Source organism: Populus alba, chromosome 4, assembly GCF_005239225.2.
Source record: "Populus alba chromosome 4, ASM523922v2, whole genome shotgun sequence".
Taxonomy (NCBI): domain Eukaryota; kingdom Viridiplantae; phylum Streptophyta; class Magnoliopsida; order Malpighiales; family Salicaceae; genus Populus; species Populus alba.
The window spans coordinates 22,621,611-22,648,026 of NC_133287.1; the positions used below are offsets into that span (position 1 = coordinate 22,621,611).

Consider the following 26,416-nt stretch of genomic DNA (forward strand, 5'->3'; position numbering starts at 1 on the left):
TTTTTTTAAATAAAATAATATTATAAAAAAAATTTAATAATTTTGTTTTGATTACATTATTAAATTAATCAATTTTCTTTTTATTTTTTTATTCAAGCTATAAGTCAGCCATGCTTGAGTACTTTTAACTTGGTTTGTTTGGTAGTGTGATTATAGTTGTTTTTTAAAATGTTTTTTTTTTATTATAAAATATATTAAAATAATATGTTTTTTATTTTTTAAAAATTATTTTTAATATCAGCGCATTAAAATGATATAAAAATATTAATTTAAAATAAAAAAATAAAAAATAAAAAAATTTAATGTTTTAAAATGTAAAAGTAAAAAGAAATGCACCATCCAAGTCTTAAAAACAATTGTAAATGTAATAAAAAAGTGTATATATTGATATAATATTTACTTATTTTTTTAATTGACAAAAAAATAAATAAGACTAGGTATATGGAATGAAAAAAATAAGTTTATTTCATTTGTGCTCTAGAGATGTGCTTGCTACGAGAGACGGGATGTGAGAATGGATGAGAAGGGAAGGATGAGGTGTTTTAAATATTTCTTTTAAAAATGTTTTTGAATGTGCTTGTTAAGTATTAAATTGATTTTTTTTATAAATATTTTTCTATAGTTTTAATATATTAATACTAAAAATAAAAAATATATAATTTTTATACACTTTCAAATTTCAATTGAAAATTACTTTTATAAACATTATCAAAAAGCATTAGTTACTTTCATTAAAGATTCACATGATTTTCATGAAAAATTTCATTAAATAAAGTATATAAATTATGAAAAAAAAATATTTTTTAAGCAAAGTAATCAAGATAATATTAGAAAAATAATCTACACAAATTACTTTCAATTTATATTGCAATATATATATATATATATATATATATATATATATATATATATATATATATTTGAGTGTGGAGGTTCAATTAGATGGAAGGATTTTCTATCCACTTATATACTCCAAATAATTCAAATAATATTTAAAAAAGTTCACTCTATGAAATTTTTTTTTCTGAACTCCCAAGAAATTCTATTAATTCTCACAACATGTTAAGATAGTGTTTGAGAACATGGTACAAATCGCGTTATTTTAAAATTTATTTTTTTATATATTTAGATTGTTTTGACGTATTGATATTAAAAATAATTTTTATTAAATAAAAATATTTTATTTTGATATATTTATAAGTAAAAGCTATTTTAAACTGTCATCATTACTACAATTCTAAACACAATTATTTTTCGTTAACTTAAACATTCAAACCACTCAACCCATGCAAGAGCTTTTGAAAATAACTTGATAGTAGTCAAATTTCCATTAAACCTCTTCAGCAATTGGTTGAATTGCTCATGTCCCAAACTCCATGGACTTATGGTCTACAATGAACTGTTTGATTGGTATTAGGATAGTTTTTGTTATGGTATTATCATAGATTTTGCAGTTTAAAAATAGTAGATTTTCAAAAATGTATAAGTTAAATTTTTTTATTATATTTTTAGGATTGAGTTTTTAGTGGATTCATGTAAAATTGTGGTATGTATTAATTAATTAAAAACTTTTCAAATATATATAGCTAATAAAAACCATATTAAAAAATAATATAAATCATAATTAAAAATGCTATTTAATAATTTAAGTTATAGAATTAAATTGATTTTTTGACATGTTATTAGAGTTTTTATCACAAAGTAGTTACAAGTGAAAATTTTTCTGGATTCAAATTTTATTATTTTTATTTTTTATTTAATTAAAAATTATTAATAATATAAAACCGCGTAAATTTCAATGAAAGATACCCAGAGAAAAAGTGATATCCGCTGCTACCTTGAAACTTCTTTGAAAGCGCGCAAGGAGGAGCATTCCTAGAAATATGACAACTACAGAAGACAATTAAGCATCGACAAGCTTCAATGGTTTTATTTCTAAGATAACCAAATAGTTTTCATACCCTTCTCTCCTAAGTCTTTCTGTTCAAGAATAATTCTCGTGAGCCCTTTGAGAGTTTTTCTTGTATTGATCGATGGCTTTTACGTCGTATACTTACCAGGTGTTCTTGAGTTTTAGAGGCGAAGACACCCGCAAGAATTTCACCGATCACCTTTACTCGGCGTTGTCCAAGGCAGGGATTGTCACGTTCAGAGACGATAATAGCATCCAGAGAGGAGAAAACATCGAGTTAGAAATAGAGAAGGCAATCCAAGAATCGCAGATGTCAGTTGTTGTGCTCTCTAAAGATTATGCTTCTTCGACATGGTGCCTGGACGAACTTGTGATGATCATGGATCGTAAGAGGACTGCTGGACATATCGTTCTACCTGTTTTCTACGATGTGGATCCATCTGAAGTTGGGGAGCAGACAGGGAATTATGCTGAAGCCTTTGCTAAACACCAAGATCATTTCCAGGATGACATGGAGAGGGTAGAGAAATGGAAGGCAACACTCAAAGAAGTTGCATACCTGGGAGGGATGGTTCTACAGGATAGGTATGATCAAATTATACGCATCCCATATTTCTGATCACTACGCACTTGATCTCGTAGAATCTTAAGCTTTAAACATTTTATAATGATGCAATTAAGGAAAACTGAAGCAGATGAGCTTTCCAAGGAAAAATAAAACGAGGGGCTGTGCAGAAATGCAAAACAATTAATATTGTTTTTCCTATTTTATCCTGCACAAAAGATTTCGATAGGGTTAGAGATCCTGCACAAACTAACCTGTCTCATTCGATAATTTCTTTGTTCTAAGAAAACTGCAACTTTTTTTAACATCTTGAATAGAGTTTCCGTTTTGTTTTTTATTTGGTTTTGAGTTGCAGGCACGAGTCACAATTCATTGGAGACATAGTTGAGGAGGTAGGAAAGAGACTGGACTCCACAGTACTGCTTGCTCCTTTTATTGCCTGGCATAGATACCGGCTGCTCGTGAAGAAGACGAAGATGATTGTATACATACTCTATATCATATGTATTTCGATTTTTTTTGGTTTGTTTCTCTACAAATTTATCTGCACTTGGATATACCTACAATCAGAGGTTGACCGCCATCTCAAAGACGACCATGATCGAGTTTGGAAAGGAAATGGACTCCGTGGAGCTGGGACCCAGCAAGAAATAGTTATGGAATTACTCCACAGCACTGGGACCAAGAAAAATATTGATATGGGAATCAAAATCATGTGTTCGTTGGTGCTAGCATTCTGTCTATCATAATATTTGATACGATCTTTCAAGATTGTGATTAATGTCAGAGCTTCTCGAGATCTCTCGAGATTACGATTTATGTAGCAAAAATCTGTTGATTGTTATTCCTATAGACATGTATAAATGCACATTGTTCTTGCACATTTCAAGATGTAGCCCTTCATGATTTATGTTCTTCGATGAAATTGTTGAGTTGTAATATCTGTAGGGTTGCTGGTGAAGATGTGCTGGAAGCAAATGATGCATTCCAGGTAGAAAAATGGATATATAAAGGGAGTTGAAGAGAGGAAATAATTTTTAAAAAAATATTATTTAAATATATATCTAAGCGTAAAGTAATTTAAATCCCAAACATTTATTTAAAAAGCTAATGTATTAGGTTACTAAAAGAATTTTCATGTGAAATAGGTATTTGAAGAGAGAGACATCTTAAATTTGATTTTTAAACTATGTTTGTCTATATAATATATTTTAAAATTTAAAAGTATCAAATTGATATTTTTTAATCTTAAAACATGGTTTGCAAATTTAAAAATATTAAATTGATATTTTTTTTATTTTAAATATACAAAACATTTTAAAATGAAAAATTATCAGATTGATATTTTTAACCTTAAAATATTAAGAACTTAAAAAGTTATAGATATTGATCCTTCCAAGCCACACTCTCCCATCACTTTTCATTACCACCTATTTATCAGTAAAAGACCTTGCTTGCATCCAAGGCATCCAAGCCTCTAGGGGCGTGTTTGTTTTTATGATTTAATATATTTTTAATTAAAAAAATATTAAAAAAATAATTTTAATATTTTAATATGATAATATTAAAAATAAAAAATATTATTTTATATATTTTTAATTGAAAAACACCAATTACAAAAATAATATTTTAAAATCAGTATTCAAACTATGTGATTGGCGAATGTGATTATTGCTATTTAAGCAGTGTCTTGTCATATTGAAAGTTTTTATATAGTTGCATAAATGCATATTTATATATTGAGAATATTAGAAAATAATATAAAATTTTATAATTTAAGTTATTAGATTGAATTTTTTTTTAATATGATATTAAATTTTTTTAATAACGAGATAGATATGAGTTTAAATTTTATTATTTTTATTTATTTAATAAAAATTAAATATAAAATAGTGTTTGTATATTTAAATTTTAAATTTTAAATTTTAAGAGTTTTTTATTTGAAATATATTAAAAAATAATATAAATTATATTTAAGTTAGTGGTTAAGATTATTTTACTGAGAAGGTTGGTTGATTACTAAATGGAGTTTGGTACTTTCTTTAACAACCCAATTATGATTCACAGAGCTGAAGCAGTGGAGCACAATTAGCATGCACTGGTTTTATATGAGGTCAGTTCAGTTCTATTTGTGTATAAATATATAGATAGAACTCTCACTGTAACGAAGTAGCACAAGGACGACAGCCCTTGAGCTGCTTACTGCTTAACAATGGGTGAAGGTGATGGTAAACCCTTGATGTTTGTGGCAAAACCACCCCATTTTTTCAAGGTAATTCTCGAGGATTCTCTTCGTGAAGGAAAGCTGGTGAGCCATTTTTTATTTTTATTTTTTTTTGTTATTTCCTCATGTATTATGTATCTTTAAGACTATTCACCTCATGACAAGTCTATGGCATTGACATGCTTGATTGTGCTTTTGGTAGATCATCAGCTTAACTAGCTCTCCTTTTTCTCCATGATTCTGTTCTGTTTCCAGTAGCTTTTGCATGTAGAATACTATTTGGTACTTGTTAAAAAAACCATGTCAGGAATCAAAATATTGGGTTTGGGTTGATGATGCTGTCGTGGGTTAAAGATCATTCTCTAACTCCTCTTTCTGGAGGATAACAAGCCAAGAATCCAATTGAAGGGTAGAATTACACAACATTGGTGTATGTGTATGTGTATTTGCCATTTTTCTTCTTTGGTATTTGTTTCAGATGCTTCCACAAAAGTTTGTGACGAGATGTGGGATGGATCTCACAAATCTGGCACGCCTTAAGGTCCTTGGTGAGGCTTGGGAAATTGAGTTGACAAAGTGTGATGGTAAAGTTTGGTTGCAAAAGGGTTGGAAGGAATTTGCAGAGTATTACTCTGTAGCCTGCGGCCACTTCCTTGTTTTTGAATATGAAGGAAATTGTGATTTCCATGTCCTCATATTTGACAATAGTGCCACAGAGATAGATTATCCACTTAAGAGCAACCGCAGTGAGGTGCCTGGTCGTGGACTGCTCGAAGAGTGCAAGAAGCATAGAGGGGAAGAAAATAACTCGGTTGAAATCCTGGACCACTTTTCACCATCGCGAAGAACAAGAAAGAAATCACCATTACCATGTCCTCGGCCTCACAAGATGGTGAGAGCCTATTCAACTTATGAAACTGGGACCTGTTCAAAGCTAAACACTTCGGTGGAGGTTCCGCCTACAGGCACTTGGTCTGGGGGGATGAAGCTGGAGGGTTCCAAGACGATGGCAAAGTTGCGTTGTTCTGTCAGGGGACTTGATGGTATGCAGATTGAAATATGATATTATTTAATGTCTTTTCGATTGGAAAACAAGCTGGTGTCATATGCTTTTCTCATAATTTTACTTCATTTTCAGAGGAAGATTCCATCAGAGGTGGTCGAGGCATGTTAATGGCTAGGGGTCAAAGATTATCGCATGCTGGGGCTATTGCAAATATGCGACCACTGACATGCTATGAAAAAGCTAAAGCTCTATGCAGAGCTAGTGCTTTCAAATCTGAAAATCCCTTCTTCAAGGTTGCCATGAGCCCATCATATGTTCATACTGGATATAAATTGGTAATCTTTCAAGTTTAAATTGAAAACCTGAGGGACTATACTTTGCTTGATCCAACTTGCGTATGCAGTATTTTTCAGATAGGAAGAAGCAAACAGATGACTGAACTTTTGTTCTCTTGATTGAAACTAAGATTATCTTTCTGATGTCTGTCCAACATTTTTTAACTTTTGCAGAGTGTACCAAGCAGCTTTGCTCGAAAGTATTTCACCAAAAACAAAGGAAATGTTTCCCTTTGTGTTACAGATGGTAGAACATGGCCGGTTAAGTACCACAATCGCACAAAATATGGAGTCATATTCTGTCATGGGTGGAGGGCATTTGCCAAGGACAATAAGCTGGCTGTTGGTGACTTTTGTGTCTTTGAACTGATTAATGTTACTGAAATGTCATTGAAAGTTTTGTTTTTCCGCCTGAAGGATGTAGAGAGTCTCCTGTCATCAGGTGAGTAAAGAACCTCCTCCCTCTCTTGTTTTTTCGATGTATAGATTGAGTGATATACTTTCTTTTTGGATAAGAAATGCTCCGTTCATCTGACCCTGCTTTTGGATTTCTGCTTTGTATCAGCAGATATGGGAGGAGCCAATCAAGTTGAACCAAATAAAAGCCTGGTGGCTAAACCTCAATCTGAATGGAATAGCAGAGATGGTGCTGGAATTTCTGACCCTGATGATGAACATAAACCTGGAGAATTTGAGCATTCTGAATCAAGATTTGAAGTTGAACCCGGTAAGGGCTGATAACTCTCAACTATTTAGTGAAGATAAATGACTTCTTGTTCATCGTTTGACTGTTAAAATTTACTTAGACAAGTTTGGGAAACCTGAGCTAAAAATTAGTTCTTCTGTGCTGGTTACTCGAGGTTCCGAAACTGAGAGCAAATTCATCTCAACACATCCATTCTTCAAAGTTGTTCTACGGTCATATTTTCTCAACAGATGCTTCGTGGTAGGTTTGTCAACATATTCTTACATGCATGTTTTTAAGAATCATGATATCATAGTATATCTTTGGAACAGTCTCCATAGGCGTTCTAGTAATGCTAGAGAGGAGAAGCACTCCTACTTTGCGCCAAGATTGTATACAAGTACTTTAAATTCGTATATACCTTGTGCAGTCCGTGCCGATGAGCTTCGTTGAGAGGTACTTTAAGCACAAAAGTCAGACTCTTATGCTTCAAGTTGCAGATAGATCATGGCCTGTGAAGTTGATCATCCGTTGGACTCAAAGACAAGCTATATTATCTGCCGGCTGGGCAAGATTTGCAAGAGAAAATTCTCTGCAGGTGGGTGATGTTTGTGCCTTTGAGATCATCAAGAATGGCATGCTGAAAGTTTTAATTTCCAGAAGTGGTCGCTAAACTTGCCCCACGAATCTCTTTCTAGCAAGCATTTTGTTATGGTCACATGGATGCATTACGAACGAAGAAATGTTCTTAAGAATTCCTCTTTTGTCTCTTAAATGGACCACTGTGCAGCTTTCTTTAGCTGAATGACCAAGCTCTGTTGAACCCTATTGTAAGAACTCGACCATGTTTAGCGTACAAGTAGTCTAACGTCCATTTTGGGTGAGGATTTCTTGACTGATTATCTGCCATGCATTTGGTTTTTTGAAGACTTCAGGTTAAAGTTGGTGATGTTGCCCTCCTGCATTTGATTTGAACTTGGTTGTTCAGATATTCCAGTCCAGCAAACTACACCACATGTACAAATTTTAGAGTCTCAGGATTGTGTTTGGTGTCTCATGATAGAAGAAACGAATACAGTAGAGACAGGAAGAAGCGGCGTTGTTAACAGGGACATAGATATAAAATAAATCCGTCTCGATAATAGTTTTAAAATCAATTTCTATACTTTTAAAATACCAGGGAAAGAGATATATCCCCTCTATTCCAACTAACTCTATCTTTATGTCCCAAGACAATAACAGAAGAGTTGCAAACAATTAGGATAGAGGGACATGTCTCCCTATCTTTTATGTTTTAAAAAGAAGAAATTCACTCTGAAATTGTGTAAATGATACAGATTTATTTTTATGTTCCGTCTTCGTACTTCAAACAAAAGATGTCTTTTTCCTTTCTTTTCTGTATTTGTCTCTACTGCCATAGAGCATTAACCAGTGCAACTTAAGAATCACAAGACACCACAGGTCCAGGGTACGATTGCTACTCCCTCCCTCATACCGAAAATTCAGAGGGTTAATTGAATACTTTGTTTTGCGAGTCGATTAAATCATTAACACTACCAATACAAAAGCTGCTTGGTTAACAATGGGAGATGGTAAACCCTTGATGTTTGTGGAAAAACCACCTCATTTTTTCAAGATAATTCTTGAGGATTCTCTTCATCAATGATAGCTCTTTTCTCTCTGTAATTCTGTCCCAGTAGGCTTTGCATGTTAAATGTTTGGTACTTGCATTAAAAAGGATAAAAAAGAAGCATAGCAGGAATCAAAATACTGGGTTTTGGTTAGTAATTAATGCTGAAGGTTTCCATTTTAACTTCCTTTTGTCCTCTCAAGTCTTCTCATTCCTGCGAAACTACATCGTGTGTATACATGCTTCAGAACCTTTAGTGAATCGTAAGGTACCATAGATAATATAATTGCTCATCTCAAAGAGAAGCATGCCAGGCTCTTAGGCTACTACTTCCTCTGTATATCAGACTTTCAAAACAATTCAGAGAGTTTAGTAAATTGACTTTTTGATTCATGTAATGCAGGGAAGTTGGGGATTTCTCTGCTAAAAACTGCTAATGCAAGAGGAGATCTGAATAGTCTGATACGGATTTGTTGTCATTTTTGTTAGAATTTCCTCTACTCTGATCTGTCCTCTTAAATGGATCATTGATGGTAATGGCCTCCTTCGGAATCAATCCATTAGGAGTTTAGCACTCAAGCATGCTTACTTTTATAAGCTAAATTCCTCAATATTCAATTGTTCGTAACTGGTTGGGACCTCTTGGCTAATTATCTGCAACGCAAATGGAAATCTTGATCCACTTTGGCATTAATATTCAAGCTGCTAAGCTACTTGCTGTCATGTTGTTGATGATCTTGGTTCACATTTTCTATCACTGAAGCTCCAGTGATTCATGGATGCCACAGAGAAAGTTTGCTTGGTTGTATTCACTCTTGCTTAACCTTGGCTTGTTTTGTCCATGAGGCTCCAAGTAAGAAAGGTAACCTGCAAGAGCGGCATTTTTTCAAGATAATGCTTCAAGAAACTATTGATAATTGGAAACTTGCAAGTGTTATTTCTTTCTTTTATTAACCTTTTCTATTGTTTTGCAATTAGTACATGATGCCATAGCAAGGGAAGTAAATAAATTACCCTAATAACACATGTTTTTTTTTCCATTATCTCAATCGCTGAGTAATTTCTAGGTGATCATTGATTTTTCAGATTTCATTTAATTTTTAGCATTAAATATATTAAAATAAACGTTAAAAAAGCATTCATTTAATTATTTTTAAAAATTAAAATATATTTTTTAAAAATATTAAAAAACAAAAACAAGAGCACTCCCACAACACACCTTGAACCTAGCAAGATTTACTCGTACACCTTTTTTCTTGGATACGTAGAATCAGGCTGACAACTGACCAGGCGACGAAGCAGAATATGCTAAAAACTTTGGTGTTTCCATCCAAAGAATCAGTAGTCAGTAAAAAACACAGTTGAAGACAAGTCATTTCTTTCGTTGTTAAATTTTCACCTGTCCAAACACACAGGCCACAGAGACCCAGAGAGAAGGAGAGAAATGAGTCCCCATCTTCTTCTTTCTCAGATGAACCTCACTACTCTCTCTTTTCCTTACAAATCTCTTAAAACTCTATCCTTTATATCCACTAGCAATCACTCACTTCCTTCCCCATCTCTTCACTTCAACTCCAATCTCCTCCTTCAATCTCTAGGCAAGCCAAAGTTTCCTTCCTTCTTCTTTCTTGCTTATAAATTAATGTTCTTGATTTTGTTTTGATGGAGTTTGGTTTCAGGACATAAATTCAAGCTGACCCAGAAGCCCAAAATCCTCCCCTTTACTACCAAGAGCTCTGCTCAAGTTGATGATGTAAATAGTCTTCAGACCCCTGGGTCTCTTTCTTAATGTATGCTAAAGGGTAATAATTGTTAATATTCTATGTTGTTGTCTTTTTGTCTCAGATATCTGGAGTTGTTAAAGAGAAGAGTGTTTCTGTTATTCTGTTGGCTGGAGGGCAGGGAAAAAGAATGGGTGTATGTTCTTTGTTATTATTAGATTTGCCTTTGATTCGCTCTTGTTTCCAAATTATGGCGTGTCTTTTATTGGTTTAAGCTGCTAACCATTTTCTTTGCCTGTGTTATGAAATGTGCCTGGCATCGTCACTCCCAATCCCAGCATGCAATTATTCTGTTCTCTTGCTTGATATATGCCACAATGCAATTGTTAGGTGTAATCTTAGCCCAGTTGTTGGAGTTCCCAATTACTTGGATTGCTTATGAGATTGCGAGTAGCCTTCTTTTTCTTTCATGTATGTAATGGATCGGTTCAGTTCAATCTGATTAGGAAAGAGGGTTGTTAATTTCTAGCTCCATTTAAGCATATCCATTAAGCTGTGGGTGATGGTGTTAATTCCCATTACGTGTATGGAGGCCAATACTGTCGTACATCTATCGCCTAGCTCAGTAACTTGATATAAATTAATGTCTACACTAAACAATTCTTAAACCTTCCTAGTGTGTTATACCCTAAATGCATCATACCTGCTGGATGTTTCTGATTGGTCTGCCTCTTGGCTTTGCATTACTCTCAATCCAAGTCACTATGTCCAGTGCTCTATGATTCATGTGGTTAATCATCATAACTGGCTTTCTGCGTTACTGTCATCACTGTGTTACTTTTCCATATAGCAATTAACATTTCTTTAAACGGTAACAATAATAATGCATTATGTGGAAATCAAGGAGATACTGAACATATAATTAATTTGCATATTGATTAAAAAAGAGATAAAGTGTAAATACACTTGAGCTTGATAGTTTCTTAACATTTAAAACATAAATGAGACCAAACACACTTCAGGGAACATAATTGTTTGAATGACCTTGCTTAATAACCCGTTGTTCTCTGCTTTGTATTGAATTCTCTATTTCCAACAATGATAGTCATAAACCTACCTTGGAAATTCTTGATGGAATTTTTCTGACCGATTGGTTTTCAGGTTTTGGAATGCATGTGTTTCTGAGTTAGCTATGCCAGTATTGTTTTGTTTGATTTTAGGTTTGCATTTGTGTTTATTTTTCGGTATCTGCTATTACATATTTAAGTTCATAAGTTCTTTCTCTGACATCTACAAGTTGCTTTTAATTTCGTTCATTGTCTATAGTTTCTTTTATCTTCCAGATGATGGTTTTATTATCTTTTTGTGATTAGGCAAACATGCCAAAGCAGTATCTACCACTTCTTGGCCAACCTATTGCTTTGTATAGGTAAATGACAACAACTTTTTTCAACTATTTTTTTCTCCCCTTACCACTGTAGAAGCTTTTAATCATGCTGCCAGAATCTTGGAAACTTAGTAACTTATGTTTTGTGACAGTGAGAAATATTAGCATGCTATAATTAAAAGGTTTGGATGTATAAATTCAAAGGTCAAATCTGTGTTGAAATAATTGAAGGCAATGATATGGTTTGTTTACTTCCCCAACACATTCGAGACAGACTGTAACATACGATGCAATTGCAAATCACCCTATGGTCATTTGAAATTATCATGAATGGTTATTTAGTTTGAGTATCCTGAATTTGACCAGGTTTATTTCTGTTATTTTGGTTAAAAGGTTTCATAGCTCAGCTCACCAAGTCTAGGTTTGGCATGTAAGCAACATATGCCTACTTCTGAAAATGACTGCATGATATTTTGGCAGTTTGTACACTTTCTCAGAAATGGATGAAGTGAAAGAAATTATTGTAGTTTGTGATCCATCCTACAATGACATTTTTGAAGGTTCCAGATCTCTCTCTCTCTCTGTCTTCATACTTTTGCAGGAAACGGATTCTGATTGGGTTGTTGATAAACTTTTTTATATTAGGAGATTCAAACAAGTTTTTTTATCATTTTCTCAGATTCTCAAGAGCAGATCAATGTAGACCTTAAATTTGCACTGCCAGGAAAGGAGAGACAAGATTCTGTATACAGTGGGCTTCAGGTGCTGCCTCAATCTGTTTTGGTTGAGAAGTTCATGTCTTTTCGATACCATGCTTGATTTTTTTATCACTTGTGTACTGTTACAGGATTGTTTTTAAAGCATGTTTAATACTTTCTTGGCTTTTTTGGTGTGCTTTCTGAAATATGCTCAAATAATTCTGATCAAAAGAGCATGGTTGCTAACATCTAATACAAACAACTAGTAGAGACGGGGAAGCTCTACAAGAGCTGCTAATCTCTCTAGAACAGGGTGAGGGTGGTGTTGCTAGTACCCTGGCAAAACATATCTCATAGTTCATTTAAAACATAATAAGATTCCCCTGCTAAGATACCTTAAGATGTCTTTTTTAGGATAGCCTTCTTCATTATGATGCATTTCATATTTAAGCTACTTGTGAGTCTCCTTGTAGTTGTTTCACTGCATGAGAGCAATTTACTTGTCTTTGGTGTGTCTCACTGTAAAGTATGTGATTGCAATCAGTCAATAATTCATGTTAGTGTTTGGAAATGTCTGATCTTTAAACATAATATACCACTTTCTACACAGGAAGTTGATTTGAATTCCGAGCTTGTCTGCATCCATGACTCAGCAAGGCCTCTGGTATTGTCAGAAGATGTGGAAAAGGTTGGATCGAGTGAATGCATCAACTGTGGATTTTACTACTTTTTACATCATTCTAGATAATGACTATCCAAGTAAATGGTAATTGCTTGTGCCTAGGTCCTTAAAGATGGTTGGATAAATGGAGCTGCTGTACTTGGTGTTCCTGTTAAAGCTACAATCAAGGAGGTACATAATATTCTTTGGAAGTTACTTGTGTGTGCATTGAACCTTTTTTTTATGCTGTGCGCGCGCGCACAGGTACAAAAATATTTGAGGCATGAAATACTGCTGAGTGGTCATAAATAGTTCTTGTCTGGTTTTTCTTTTTTTTTTTTTCACTCTTGCATGACTGGTTTGGGGCGCATTCTTATTTGATGACTTCAATAAATACTGAGAGATTTGAGCTTTTTGTTCCTGCCATTCATGTAGCTTTCTAAGAACAGCTAAACAGGGATTTATTTGTTTTATTTTCTTCAATATTTTTCTTTCTGTCCAAGCATACTTCTTTGTGAAATTGATTAAATAGAAGATCATGCATATATCGACTCTGTTATTTGTGTAAATTCTTTTCATTGGTCTGGAAAAGAGTTTATTTGAAAAGAACTCATTACTTAATATTGTTGCCTTGTTATCCTTACTGCCTCATAATAGCTTTTATAACTTTCCTTAGCTTCTTTGATCTCTTGACTGAAATGCCATTAATTAGATATCCATGCATTATAAATCCTAACATTTAACAGAATTTATAAACTGTTATCTAATTTCTATGCAGGCGGATGGTGAATCTTTTGTAGTGAGAACTCTTGACCGCAAAACACTTTGGGAAATGCAGACCCCCCAGGTTCAATGCTTAAAGGATTTATAACCTATCATCAATTTTATTTTTTTACTTCCTCGAAAATAGTACTTGAATGCTAATTTATCCAACTGCATATAAATCTTATTGTACAGGTGATGAAACCCGAGTTGCTTAAGAAAGGCTTTGAGCTGGTGAACAGGTAAGCGTTATTAGTGGCTATAGATTTCTCTAGTAAATGTTACCCTGGAGCTCTTTTATCCTTAAATATGTTGATATTGCATAAACAAAATGCCGGATGGTCAAAATCCAAAACTAATTGATACAATTCAATACTTTGCCGTTACCTCGGTCTCCAACTTCATTGATTCACACAGAATCGAAATAGAAAAGAATCCCAATAAATTTGGAATAGTATTTCACATCAAGCTGCCTCTATGATCCAGGATCTATCAGCAGAACTTGAATGAACTTTTACATATCCTATAATCTGACAACAACAGATAGGCATATGAGTTGGACACCAATGTTATTTTTGTAAACATAATGAGGTCAGAAAGGAAAATTTCCTTTAATGATGGTTCATGTTTTGAGGTTTTATAAACCTGACTGCTTGAGTTTTTGTGAGGGGCAAATAAAAACTTGTTATCTATGGATTAGTTGAAACATATTTCCGAGAAGTGGTTTCTGTGTTTTTGTTCATAGTTAATAGCCAGAGGGTTCAGTCAAGTGGGATCTTGGTGTCTCCAAGGAATTTATAATGGGGATGGCTTTGGAGAGTATATTGGTCCTCCTGAAATTTGAATCGGCCTTCCATTAATATTAAGAACTTGGTCATGTCATTTTCATATCGATAAATTCTGTGGATGCTGAAAATTTGAGGTCTTTCTATTTCTGAAATTTCAGAAACAAGAGAGAAAACCGGTGTAATTATTGTAAATTTTGGTCCATGTAATTCACCCTAATGCTGGTTTGGTGACCAATACCTAGTAAGAAAGTTTCCTATTAATAGTGAGTATGCATTCTGCATACTGAAGTTGAACCACTTTCTTGTCTTTCTCTAGAGGAAGAAATTGTCACCAACTGAAGCTTTCCTCTTCCCCAGAGCTGCTCTATAAGAATAGGACTTGCTATACCATGATTCCTTGGAGACGAGGCTTTTCTGGCTTCTCATTCACACTCACTTCATTGCTTTTGTTTTCATTGGACACTAGTTGCACAAGACTTATTAAGCTCTTAATCTCTTTACTCGTGCTGTCTGCAATAGGTGTTCTTCTGTGTGGAAAAAGTTACCCTTGAGAACCATCTTTATTCAGGATTATCAATATTCTCTACCGATTCCACATAGAGTTGGATTCTGACATTAGTAATTGTGCAGAGAGGGTCTTGAAGTCACCGATGATGTATCTATTGTTGAGCACCTTAAGCATCCAGTATACATCACTGAAGGATCATACACAAACATCAAGGTATTGAAAATATATACTCTGTGAACCTTAGCATGAAAGACTGTAAATATGTTTCTTCTCTGCACTTTAGTCAATTTTCTTTTATGCTTACAGAACAAGAGTAGTTTTGTTTCAATTACAAACCCACGCTGAAACCCCTTGATTCGCCCCTTGATTTGCAGGTCACAACCCCTGATGATTTGTTGCTTGCAGAGAGAATTTTAAGCACGATCTCTTGAGTTATCCGAGTAAACTTTGTTTTCCTTTCGTATTTTTCGTAGGACTAAATAATATACTTAAAATTTCAATTTCAAATTTCAGCTTCACCTGAATTTTGTTGGAGGCAATCTGAGAAATTTTGGCTTAATAAAACCATGGTTTAGCCAGTAAAAGATGGTGTTTCGTCAGGCGCATTTTTAACACAAATAATCAGTATCATGAGCTGCAGTGAGCCAATTTTCTAGACTATTTATTTCGAGCATAGTTGATATCCATTTTGTATAACGTGGACATGCATGGTGTCGATCACAATTCACAACCATGTAAAACTCACAAGTAACTCTTGAGAATTCCCAGGATTTCAATGGTAGCAGTCGCCTGAGTAGCACGAAATGTTGCCTGGTTGCTGTAGCTGTTGAAGGGTGTCACCTCTCTTCTTTTGTGCCCTGAATACTTCCTGGGAAAATGAAACCCTTCTATCAATCACACTATGGTGAGTTTGGATAACTGCATGACAACTAAAACAACGAGAAGAAAAGTGAAAGGGAAATATAATTTGCATCAAATAACAAGAAACCATGAAGAACATCCCAAGTTTCTTTATTCACCGTTGGGCAATGAAAAATAGATGGAGCTAAACATATGCCCCACGTCAAGAGCAAAACCTTTACATTAGATATTTTTTGTGGTTGCATTCGTAAGAATGACTTGGACCCGGAATGAATAAATACAGAAAAATGTGAAGTTCCAAAGACCATCTTTTACTAGCAGGGTTTGTATTTGAAATGTCTCAGTTATCTTGTATTTCTGCTATCCGGTTTCTTTTGCTTTGCACACTCACCAAACAATGAAAATCGCCCACTTCTGCCTCGAGGTTGAACTGGAGTCCCTTTGGCCTGTTTAAGCACAGAAATAAAGCATGATCAATGAGGGGCAAACACCCTTTTACTAAACAAACGGATAATGGTAATAAGTGGTAGATCAGTTGGCATGTCATCGTCCCATTCCCTACAATACTTACTGCTATACTGTAATTAAAAAAACATGCAGGTTGAAATCAGTGTACCTTAATTCTATTAGATCTGCTGGTGTTCCAACATAAAAGCCCGCTGCAACCTCCACCAGCCGAACTTGACTCGTATCCCCTAAAGAAAAAGGTAAGAGTTATGCAACACATTCATTTTGATGCAACACAACATAGAGCTTAACTTGATTCACTCCCACTTCCTTCTCTATGACACTGTTTTCCACAATTCAGGCTAAAAAGATGACCATAGAAAACCATATAAACATACTGATGATGGAAGAAGAAAGACAAACAGCGATATCACTTGTCCAATAGAGATACAAACCTACTGTCTCACTGCTATCTTTAAGAAAGTCTTAAAATGATCATTTTGGTCACTTGAAAAGAATGAAACTTACAAAATATTTAATTACCAGTACAAACAGTTAGGGTAGGTTAGATGAATCTCGTTAACAAGTTAAAACTTTTATAAGTTATAGTAATCTTAAAATAATCTCTAAAATCTCTCCATTGATTCAAACTTCTTGTCTCCAGTAAAAAGATGTCTCTTTCCACCTCCTATTCCACAACTCTCAATGATCTTTAAACTACACGTTTCTTGACTCCCCATCTACTCATCTTACTTTATTTTTAGACAAAACGACACATTATGTTATCCAAGCATCATCATTAGATATCTTCTTCCTTCCAGTAAATAACTGACGAAACAGCAGTGCCTTCCTGATTAAAATACCTAAACTAAGCACCAAAAGCAGATCATATGCCAAAATGATTCAGTCAAGGATACGATGAACAAATTAGCCAAGTAAAAATGATGGTCCAATGGAGGGGAGCTACGACCACAATTAACCTGACAATTCATGTCTTATTTGCATAGAAGTTTCAATTCAAAACTGACCCAAACATAGAGCAAAAATACCTCGTAACTTTTTTAATTAATGATATGGGAACGAAGAGTACTTGTAGGGAGATATGGGATAAGAAAAACACCATTCAAAGAATGCAAGAATTCATGAACGTCTAAAGCATTATGACACTCTGAGGGAAGACAAGCATTGAAAAGTAATCTATGATGAGCAGCACCATTCTATATATATTGTTAATTTCTTTTATCCTCAAATTTTACTTTATTTTGAAACAGAACCTATGAATATTGTGAGTTTTATCCCTGAAAAAAATATCAACTAGCATAGTGTTTCTTCAGATTAGATTTTGAAATGCAGTAAAAGCTCTACGAAGAACAAGAGAAACTAGCCTGCTTAACTAAATAAATGCAAATAAGTTAACTGCCTAACAAATTTTTACGAGATGCATGCAAATATGGTTTTGAGGATAAAGGCTCGTAAATAATTAGTAAAAACAATCTAAAGTCATATAAAACCAGAAGGAGATCTGAAAAAGACTCACAGGCTTTCTTTGCTTCCATTGACCACATAGCTGCTTCCATGTAATAAGCTTGGTGATATCGGATAATGGTCCACCATATGACCAATCTGGTCCTTATGGTGAACCCTCCGATTCTGCATCTTCAATACTTTGAGTTCATGATTTAATTCATCTCCCCATGTCTGGGAGGACGGTTCCACTGAACCTATGGAATCTATTTGACTTTGTTGATAGGTGTCGTCTTGAGGCAACACCTGATTCTTCTCGGGTTTCAAACAACTCAATGATCCTGGAGTGCCCTTCTCTGCCGCCTGTAACCAGGCAGTTTCTAACCTCTGTTCACGGATAATGGATTCTATTCTCTGCATCGGCATTTCCAGCTTCCTCTCTCCATTGTTTTCAGCATTGGCATCATTAAAGCTTCCTTTGGATAGTTTTGGGAACTCTTCTTGCAAGTCCAAATCAGAATAACCAGCTACTGCACCAGAGCAATTAGCCTTCTTTGCCAGCTCAATTGCCAACGTAGCATCTGCTTGCCTATGACCTTCTTGTAACTCAGATTGATTCGCATAAATCACAGAATCCAGACCATCTGAGATAAGAATAATTCTAACCTCTACATTGCGTCTAAGGACTATTTCAATTGAATTTGTGATACTGCTCAAAAACCTTTCAGCTCTGGCTTTGATATCTTGGTCCTCAAATGCAACATAAACAGCAAGGGCTCCTGCAAGCAGAAGCATATCAAACATAAGATACGAAGGCACAGAGAGAGAGAGACAGATTACTCATTTATCGAGGATGAATTGGAATTTAAACATCAAAACAATCCACCCGATTGTTACTTTCACCAATTGCAGAAAATATTCCATTCTGCCAATTTAAATAACTTTTGTCTCATGCACAGCTTAAGTAACTTTTTCACTTCATCCATTGTGTTTTTATTTAACTGGTACTTAACACTTGCCACTCAAAATCTGGTATAAACATGGGTCACATCAAATCAATTTTGCATAAGGAAGAAAATTATAAGCAAAATGAGTGAAGAACAACCCAATCCATCCAAACAAGCAGGTTATGAAGCAGGAATTGTGGAGTTGGTAGGCAGCTATAGATAAATCTTTTCTGATATCTTGTACTACAAGAGCACAAAAACTTTGCTGCCAACATATATTGAACACTCACGAGAACAGTTGTAACCAGGGAGCTACTCAGAAACAGAGAAGGCAATAATGAAATAAAGGTAAATTAGGAATTGATGCAGATCATTCTTCTGTGATTCCATTTACAACAAATTATGAAGTAATTTTTCACAAAGAACGAAAAGGTTGAATGAAAGCATAAGTGCCAAAGACATCAAGAATGGCAATGGTGATATCAATATCAGGGAAGATCAATACTTTTTATTAAAACTAGGAGATCAAGTAGTTTAACTAGTTTGAAGATAGCTTTTATATATTTTACAAGTTATTGAGTCATTAGAAGGATCAGGTAACAAAGAAAAATATGTTTAATTTTGCGACTTTGGGATATTAAGTGACTTAAAACTACTAAAGTGAATGAATTGATGCACATTTTGTTAAGTAAATTATCATTTCTCTTTTGTTTCAGAAATATATTTCTTGTTATATAGCTTTTATAATGTTCTTTTCATTTGTTACTGAACCTTGCAATTCACGATCACAAATATGGGTTTCCAATTCACGATTCAAATCTAGATTTAACAACCATTTTCATTAGGATTGCCAGAATCATGCGAATATGAGATGCTCTTATGGTTCATAGAAAAACTTAAGAGCAAGCAGAGGAGAAAAATATCTTTGCTTTTGCAAATGGAGCACATTACCTCACATCATTCACCAGATCAGCCATCCAGAAAAAAGAAAAAATAACTATTTTTGATCATATAGACAAAAGATCTAGAATCTCTATCCCACATATCAAGTCCTCGAGAATCACTAGAAGCACATTGGGAGTAATGTTTGGCTGATCAGATATAGATCTATATGCAACCAGATCAAACAGATGGTAAAATCAACAAGGGAAACAATTTTTGTATTTAAGTTGTAGTTCTTTCTTTTATCATGATTTTCAGGTACAGTTCTACCAGAAATTGGAAATGAAATAGAAAAGTGCTGGACTTACCATCCACTTCAGATATAGATAGAAGCTTTCCGTGAGCATGCAGCAGCTGCCTCAATGTCTGTGAGTGACACTTTTCAATACATTTCTCCCATATATCATCCAACTTCTTTGAGTTTTTGTATCTAAATATCATATTTCCAGTTATTTCATCATCCAATGAAGTAGATGAAGTACGGCTATTCACCAATCGACTACGAGGGGGCTTGGCATTAAAACCATATTCCCCTTGTTGGCTGGAACATCCATTTATTTCCCTGTATAGGGATGGAGGTGAACTTGATCTCCGAGTCAAATATTGAGCATTGGACTTTGTCTTGTAAACGTTGGATTCCTTTGAAGCACTTGAAGGATCTTCCTCCGTTGTCCTGGAGCTCTGCCTCCTACTGCTGCTTGACTGAGTGAGATCCATTGAAGGTGTAGAACCAAGCTGTAGAAGAGTTGCTGTGAACCATGTTGAGCGGTCACTTGAGATCCTTAGCTGTTTCTCAGCCTCTGAAAGAAGCCTCAAAGCATGCTTTAGTCTCTCCAGTTCTGCTTCAGTCACTAAAAAACCAAATGAAGTATCCATAATGATTAACGACATTCTGAAGAAAAATTGGAATTCCAATATACACATGTTTGTAAATATATATGATCTTCATACTATATAATAAATTGTAAAATTAAGCATCAAGGTCAGACAAGATGAATCTAGAGGCTAGCGTCCAAATAATTGAACTAGCAACATAGAAAAAAGGCCATTAAAGCAGGTACAATCAAGTATTACCATATTAAAGTTGAGCTAAATCTAATCTGAAAAGCAATTAACTGATTCTGCCCTGAGCATATATTTGCTCTAGTTTTTGTCTATCTCAAGGAGGTTTTCCCAAGAAGGAATAGGAACATGCAGTAAAGAGGCCTGTGGTTGTTTTGCAACCACAAGGAAATCAGTTTGGCTGCTGATCAATACAATCTATTGGCTGAAGATAAAAATAAAAAAAGTTTTTAAGTCTATGCATGGTTCTTATCTGCAGAAGGGAGAGCTGTAAGGTCACAGTATAAGAGCAAGGAACCGCTACTCACAGTTGTGTGTACCAAAGAGTGAATCACCATGTTGGGCATCAACAACATTGTATGTCCCAGCAATAATGTCCATAATGAGGCTAGCCAGTTGAGACATCAAAACCATTGGATCAACGCCAGAGTCCATCAAATCCCTGGCCCTTTTTACTGTTTCTGCAGTGTCTGAAGACATCGCTAATTCCAAAAGTTCCAGTAATTTCTCATCTGAAACAACCCCCACCTGAAATGGTTGAAAAAATACATATTCGAGTTCAAAAACAATTCAGGTATACATTAAACAGAAATTCACAAGTATTGTTCACCTAGTTATATGATACTTATTAATGATTCACCAAGTAGTCTTCTCCCAACAAGATTTGAAAATAATCTAAGGGAACCGATTGAAGCAGAAAATGTTAAAGCACACATCAGTAGACAGAACTCACCAATTCATTTACAAAAGACGTTGTTATCTTCTTCCCCAGCAAACTCAACTGGTCTAACATTGTTTCAGCATCTCGAAGTGAACCATCTGCATTCAAAGCAATCAAATCCAGTGCACCTAATTCAACATCAAGATTCTCTTCTTTAGAAATTTTCCTCAGTCTTGCCACAATATCTCCATCTTTAATTTTGTTGAAGAGGTACTTCTGACACCGTGATTGTACAGTACGGGGCACGTTATCAGGATCAGTTGTTACAAATATGAACACAACTCGCTGTGGTGGTTCTTCAAGAAACTTGAGAAATGCTAACCACATCGTAGAGGGTAACAAGTGACACTCATCGATAAGAAAAACCTTGTAATGTGAAGAGCCCAATGGAGGCCTATGCGAAATTTTCTTCAGAAGGTATCTAACTTTATCAATTCCCTTCTTGTCAGTGCCATCAACTTCCCATAGATCCCTGGTCTTTCCAGAAATGGAATCACTGCATTCCCTACAGTACCCACATGGTTTTATTTCTTCAGCAGACGTGCAGTTTAAGGCAGAGGCAAAAATCCTAGCTGCTGATGTTTTACCAATACCACGTGGACCTTGGAAAAGATAAACCGGTGCTATCCTTCCCCTAGATATAGCGTTGGTAAGTGATTGAACAACAATGTTTTGCCCAATCAATTCACTGAAGAAAACTGGCTTGTATTTCTGGCTTAAGCTTCCAATATTTTCAGGCGTGCCTTCCTCCTCTCCGTCTCCATTTAAAGCCACAATCTCCAACCCATCCTGACTCCTGCAACTTGACCACCTCCTCCCATCCAATCTACTCAAGGCCTCTAAATCAAGTTCCCCATAGTTTGTAGAAAGCTCATCATCACTAAGCCCAGTTCCTATTGATGACCCTCCTATGCCATCACCACTATTTGTAAGCAATGGGAGCAATGCATGTCCAGTTCTTGAACCAATTCTGCGCTTATTTGAAATTGACCATGAACGTCGGCGTCTATGATACAGTGACTGACTACCACAGAACATGCTACTTCCTTTTCTCCTTAAAGTATCTGAAAGGGAAGGTGAGCAACAACTACTCCCACATACACCTCTGTATCTTGGCGTCCGTTTGGACCAGTAGCAAGGAATGCCACATCCCTGGCGACCAGGTAAATCTAAATGATCATCATCCTCGTCATCCCCATCATTCACTGAGGTTGTGGTGGCATCCCAAGATCCAACATTGCTCGGATTGCGCTTACGATACTTATCATAAGAACTAGCTGATAGTGCAGGTGTGCTGTGAGAATAAGAAGAGTCCTCTTTTCGAGTAGTTCTCAATAATTTAGAAGGAGAATGTGACCGATTCTTATGCTTAAGTTTTAACAACAATGGGGATGCCCCAGAAATCTTTCTTAAGTACTCTGAATTACTATATTCTTCAGTATCATCAGATTGCTCTACAACATCATCCCTCCCTAAACCTAAACCTAAGCCCATTGAAGGATGGCCCTTGAGTAATCTCCTCAAGTTCATCTCTTTTTGTTGATATCTGGACAAAACATCGAAACGGGCATTAGTTTTCTTACCCTTTTTCTTGATCCCCATAGCTCTTCTCATAGATGGTGACACAAGATTTGCATCTCTACACCTGAAAATCATTGCAGCAGACCTTGTCTCACCCAAATAAGTGTCACTCTTCGAATCCCCAGCATTTCTTGCATCACTCAGGCTATCATCAAGGCTCCCTTGAATAGAACAAGACTCGTAGTCATCATCAGCATCATTCCTTGCCAATGCACTCTTCTCACTGGAAGATTTCTGAGACTTCCAATTGTAAAGGAACACTCTTTTGTCTTTCCCATGATTATTCCCACTCTTGAAATGCGAGTCCAAATGGGTGCTATTGTTATTACCACCACCACCACCACCACCACCATTTTGGATTGCATTCTCAGTCTCAAAATGCTTCCAAGCAGAAGCAGAAGTAGAAGCCGCCGCCGCCGCTATAGTCGCTGCAGATCTAGCTGAATTAAGAGGTGACTTCCATGAAGAACTTGTTCCTGGATCTCTCAAAACTCTAGCTGCCTTCCTGATTTGAGTAAGCTCCTTCTTTAAATGAAGTCTGCTTGGATCAGAAAATCTCATTTCTGACATTTTCTTTTTCAAAATTATTCGAGCAACCAAACACACACTCACAATCAAATTAAGAAGAACCAATCTTGAGAATTTCAAAAAAAGAATTAATTTTGAATTAGACCCGCATTCCCATTTCTTCAATCATGCACCTCCATATCAATCATTTGAGCGAGGAACATTTACAAGCAATGAAAGAATGGTGAAAATGCAGAAAAAAGACACCTTTTTTCTTAAACTTTTGTGTATTTTTGGAGGGTTGGAGTGAGGAGTGCAGATCTAAAAAGAGTTTTTCTTTGACTAATTACTTGTACACACACATGATGATGCAGTGAAGCGGTGGTGAGATAACCTCAAGACTCTCTCTTTCTTCTCTTTTCTCTATGAAAACTCTCTCTTTCTCTCACTAGGGTTTGGATTTCTCTCAGTTGGCGCCCCAAATGACGTCTTGAAAGTTGAATTGAATCTTTTGAGAGTCTTTCGTGTCTTCTCTCTTGTCTCTCTTCTCTCACCTTTTCTTTGGGCATAATTTGGACATGAGATGAGAAGAAAAGGAAAGTTGAAACATATGGAAAGCTCCCTCCAAACAAGGATTCTCTTTTGTCTCTTTCATTACTACTTACATTGGATCATGTTTTTTTCTTTCATAATTATAAAGATTATTAGGCCAAAATATAAAATTACTTGATAATATAATATTTCAAATAATTTGTTATTATATTTATTTAATGCACATAGAATAAAAAGTTTACCTCACTTTTTCAATCCTCCTCTCCTGCATCGTGAAAAAAAAATATATTTATGTAACTTCGAAATTATGGTAAATTCTTTTTTTAAAAAATAATCTCTATTAAAATTTAGATAGGTTTGAAAGTCAGTTTTAACTTTTTTTTTTATTAAAATTAAAATATTTTTGCTTCAAATTAATTGTATTTAGTATTTTTAGATTATTTTAATATTTTGATATCAAAAATAAATTTTTTTAAAATTTATATATATATATATATATATTATTTTAATGTTTTTTTAAAAAAAAAAACACTTTAAAAAACAATTGGTACCACACTCTATTTCAAATAATTTTATTTATTATATTTATTGAAGCATATTATATATGACAAGATAAACTAAGTTCATCCAACAGCTTTTTCTTCCATCATTCTCTTTGTTTTTATATCTTGATTTTATCTAGAAAAAAATATTTTGTGTAACTTAATGATTATGATAAATTATTTTTAAGAAAATAATCTCCATAAAAAAGAAACTTGGGATCCTCGTTTGTATTATTTATCCTAATATAACCTCTATTTTTCATCATGGAAATATTTGTGCATAGCTGTTTATTGGAGCTTTGAAATCTTATCTTATTTTGGTTTTTGCACTGAATTTGTGCACATTCTAACCATTTTCTTCATGGTAATTGTATCTTTAGAAGTAACACTATAAGATTTTACCGACAAGAACTAAATAATATATCTTCACAAATTTCATATATTATTAAACCTGGTCTATGACTCAACAATCTCAAGAACACCATCAATATAATGCATTTAGAAGAATTTAATTAAAAAAAATATGTGTTGAATATAAGGTTTAATGCTTGTAAATTATACATAAAGAAATGAAAGATATTCCTATAATTACTGGATTATTTTCTTGTCATTTCCCTGTATTTTTTAGAGTGTAGTTGCGTTGCTTTTCAAAGTGTTTTTGGTGTCAAAAGACATCAAAATGATGTTTTTTATTTTTAAAAAATTATTTTTAAAATTAGCATATCAAATTATCCAAAACACAAAAACTAATTAAATTTTAGTAAAAAATAATTAAAGTTTTATGGAAATCGTGTTCCTGAACATTCTCTAAGTAGCCAAATATATATAAAAGGAGGGATTTAAATAAAAAGATTTATAAACGGGATATAAGGTTTAAACTCAATAAGTCATAGGTGGAATGAAATACAATTTGTTAATTATATCATTATTAGTCAATCCCTTTGAGTTAAAAAAAATAAAAACAAAATAACGGTGATACTATTAGGAGATTATTACTCTTTGGAGAATGAATTAATGGTGATGATACACTCTGATTTAAGATCTCTTTTTTTGTTGGTCAACGCAAATCTTCTCCTAATTAAGAACACTTAATAACAATCACTGACTGTGATTAAGCCCGCAAATCACTCCTGTCCTAAAATTGAAAAGCATGCCCCCACTCTTTCACCATGATTGACTCAGTTTGATGGAGGGAGTCATAGACTCATAGCTGTAACGAACTCCTCCGTAATAATTAATTTTCTTGGAACTGTTTTTTTTTTAATTTTCATGGGAAAAATATATTTTTTTATTTAAAATTAAAAGCAATATTAGATCAGTTTATGCATCAAGAACGATCTTAATAACGTATCTCTTACGTTGACCTGGTACTTTCAGAGAAATTCAGTGAATCTATCACGTAGGATATATGCTAGCTTCAGCTGAGTATAAATCAAAGAAATTAAACATGAAGATATATTTCTTTAAACCCTAATCGATCTCTTAAAATTATATATTATTTATTTTAAGCTTTATTTTGAGAAGTTCTTAAAATTATATACTATTTATTTTAAATCTTATTTTGAAAATATATTTTAAGTCTTAAATATATCAAAGAAACCATAAAAGAAATATGTTTTTGAAACAATTCTGAAGTAAATTTATATTCTTATAAAAAAAACAATAGCATGTACATGTTCTTGTCACAATATAGTAACTAAAACGATATAAATATATCCCAAAATTCGCTGTATAAATTGTGTTTTAGGTTGATAATAAAAAGAAGAAAAAAAGAGAGAAATTCTGGAATATAGATAGGGCAGCACTCGTCGTGAGGAGCATTATGGCAATGGCAAAGTAGCTTTAACAAGAGCTCACATGTCGACAGAGGTTTGCAGAAACTTTTACTTTGGGCAATTAATCCTAAAG

At 34.3% G+C, this 26,416-nt stretch overlaps 4 protein-coding genes across 15 annotated transcripts; 3 read left to right on the forward strand and 1 right to left on the reverse strand.

The window, feature by feature from the left end:
• The first annotated feature begins 1,852 nt into the window (after window positions 1–1,852).
• On the forward strand, window positions 1,853–3,358 carry LOC118031091 (toll/interleukin-1 receptor-like protein). Its single transcript, XM_035035378.2, has 2 exons — window positions 1,853–2,497; window positions 2,833–3,358. The coding sequence occupies exons 1-2, from the start codon at window positions 2,034–2,036 to the stop codon at window positions 3,224–3,226; spliced, it is 858 nt and encodes a 285-aa protein (XP_034891269.1). The 5' UTR covers window positions 1,853–2,033; the 3' UTR covers window positions 3,227–3,358.
• A 1,122-nt stretch (window positions 3,359–4,480) lies between these two features.
• On the forward strand, window positions 4,481–8,983 carry LOC118031089 (B3 domain-containing transcription factor VRN1). 11 transcript variants are annotated; one of them, XM_073408477.1, is made up of 8 exons: window positions 4,482–4,785; window positions 5,180–5,744; window positions 5,840–6,042; window positions 6,217–6,484; window positions 6,608–6,769; window positions 6,849–6,988; window positions 7,158–7,325; window positions 8,761–8,983. In XM_073408477.1, the coding sequence occupies exons 1-8, from the start codon at window positions 4,690–4,692 to the stop codon at window positions 8,782–8,784; spliced, it is 1,626 nt and encodes a 541-aa protein (XP_073264578.1). In that variant the 5' UTR covers window positions 4,482–4,689; the 3' UTR covers window positions 8,785–8,983. The 11 variants fall into 11 exon arrangements, 10 of the variants coding, with proteins under 10 accessions (XP_034891264.1, XP_073264578.1, XP_073264580.1 ...); XM_073408479.1 differs by lacking the exon at window positions 8,761–8,983 and adding an exon at window positions 7,656–8,047; XR_004684455.2 differs by lacking the exon at window positions 8,761–8,983 and adding an exon at window positions 7,656–8,047 and having other exon boundaries at window positions 4,483–4,785; window positions 7,158–7,557.
• A 600-nt stretch (window positions 8,984–9,583) lies between these two features.
• Window positions 9,584–15,466, forward strand: LOC118031147 (2-C-methyl-D-erythritol 4-phosphate cytidylyltransferase, chloroplastic). The gene is made up of 12 exons (XM_035035479.2): window positions 9,584–9,955; window positions 10,037–10,110; window positions 10,203–10,274; window positions 11,452–11,507; window positions 11,946–12,025; window positions 12,145–12,227; window positions 12,774–12,851; window positions 12,948–13,016; window positions 13,603–13,671; window positions 13,782–13,828; window positions 15,005–15,095; window positions 15,257–15,466. The coding sequence occupies exons 1-12, from the start codon at window positions 9,802–9,804 to the stop codon at window positions 15,311–15,313; spliced, it is 930 nt and encodes a 309-aa protein (XP_034891370.1). The 5' UTR covers window positions 9,584–9,801; the 3' UTR covers window positions 15,314–15,466.
• A 137-nt stretch (window positions 15,467–15,603) lies between these two features.
• LOC118031146 (protein STICHEL) lies at window positions 15,604–24,079 on the reverse strand. Of its 2 annotated transcripts, XM_035035478.2 has the most exons (7): window positions 21,339–24,079; window positions 20,914–21,133; window positions 19,852–20,394; window positions 17,728–18,433; window positions 16,360–16,438; window positions 16,135–16,189; window positions 15,604–15,750 (listed from the first exon to the last, which is right to left on the reverse strand). In XM_035035478.2, exons 1-7 carry the CDS (start codon window positions 23,475–23,477, stop codon window positions 15,719–15,721), a joined length of 3,774 nt encoding a protein of 1,257 aa, XP_034891369.1. In that variant the 5' UTR covers window positions 23,478–24,079; the 3' UTR covers window positions 15,604–15,718. The 2 variants fall into 2 exon arrangements, with proteins under 2 accessions (XP_034891369.1, XP_034891368.1); XM_035035477.2 differs by lacking the exon at window positions 15,604–15,750 and having other exon boundaries at window positions 15,833–16,189; window positions 21,339–24,078.
• Window positions 24,080–26,416: the final 2,337 nt, after the last annotated feature.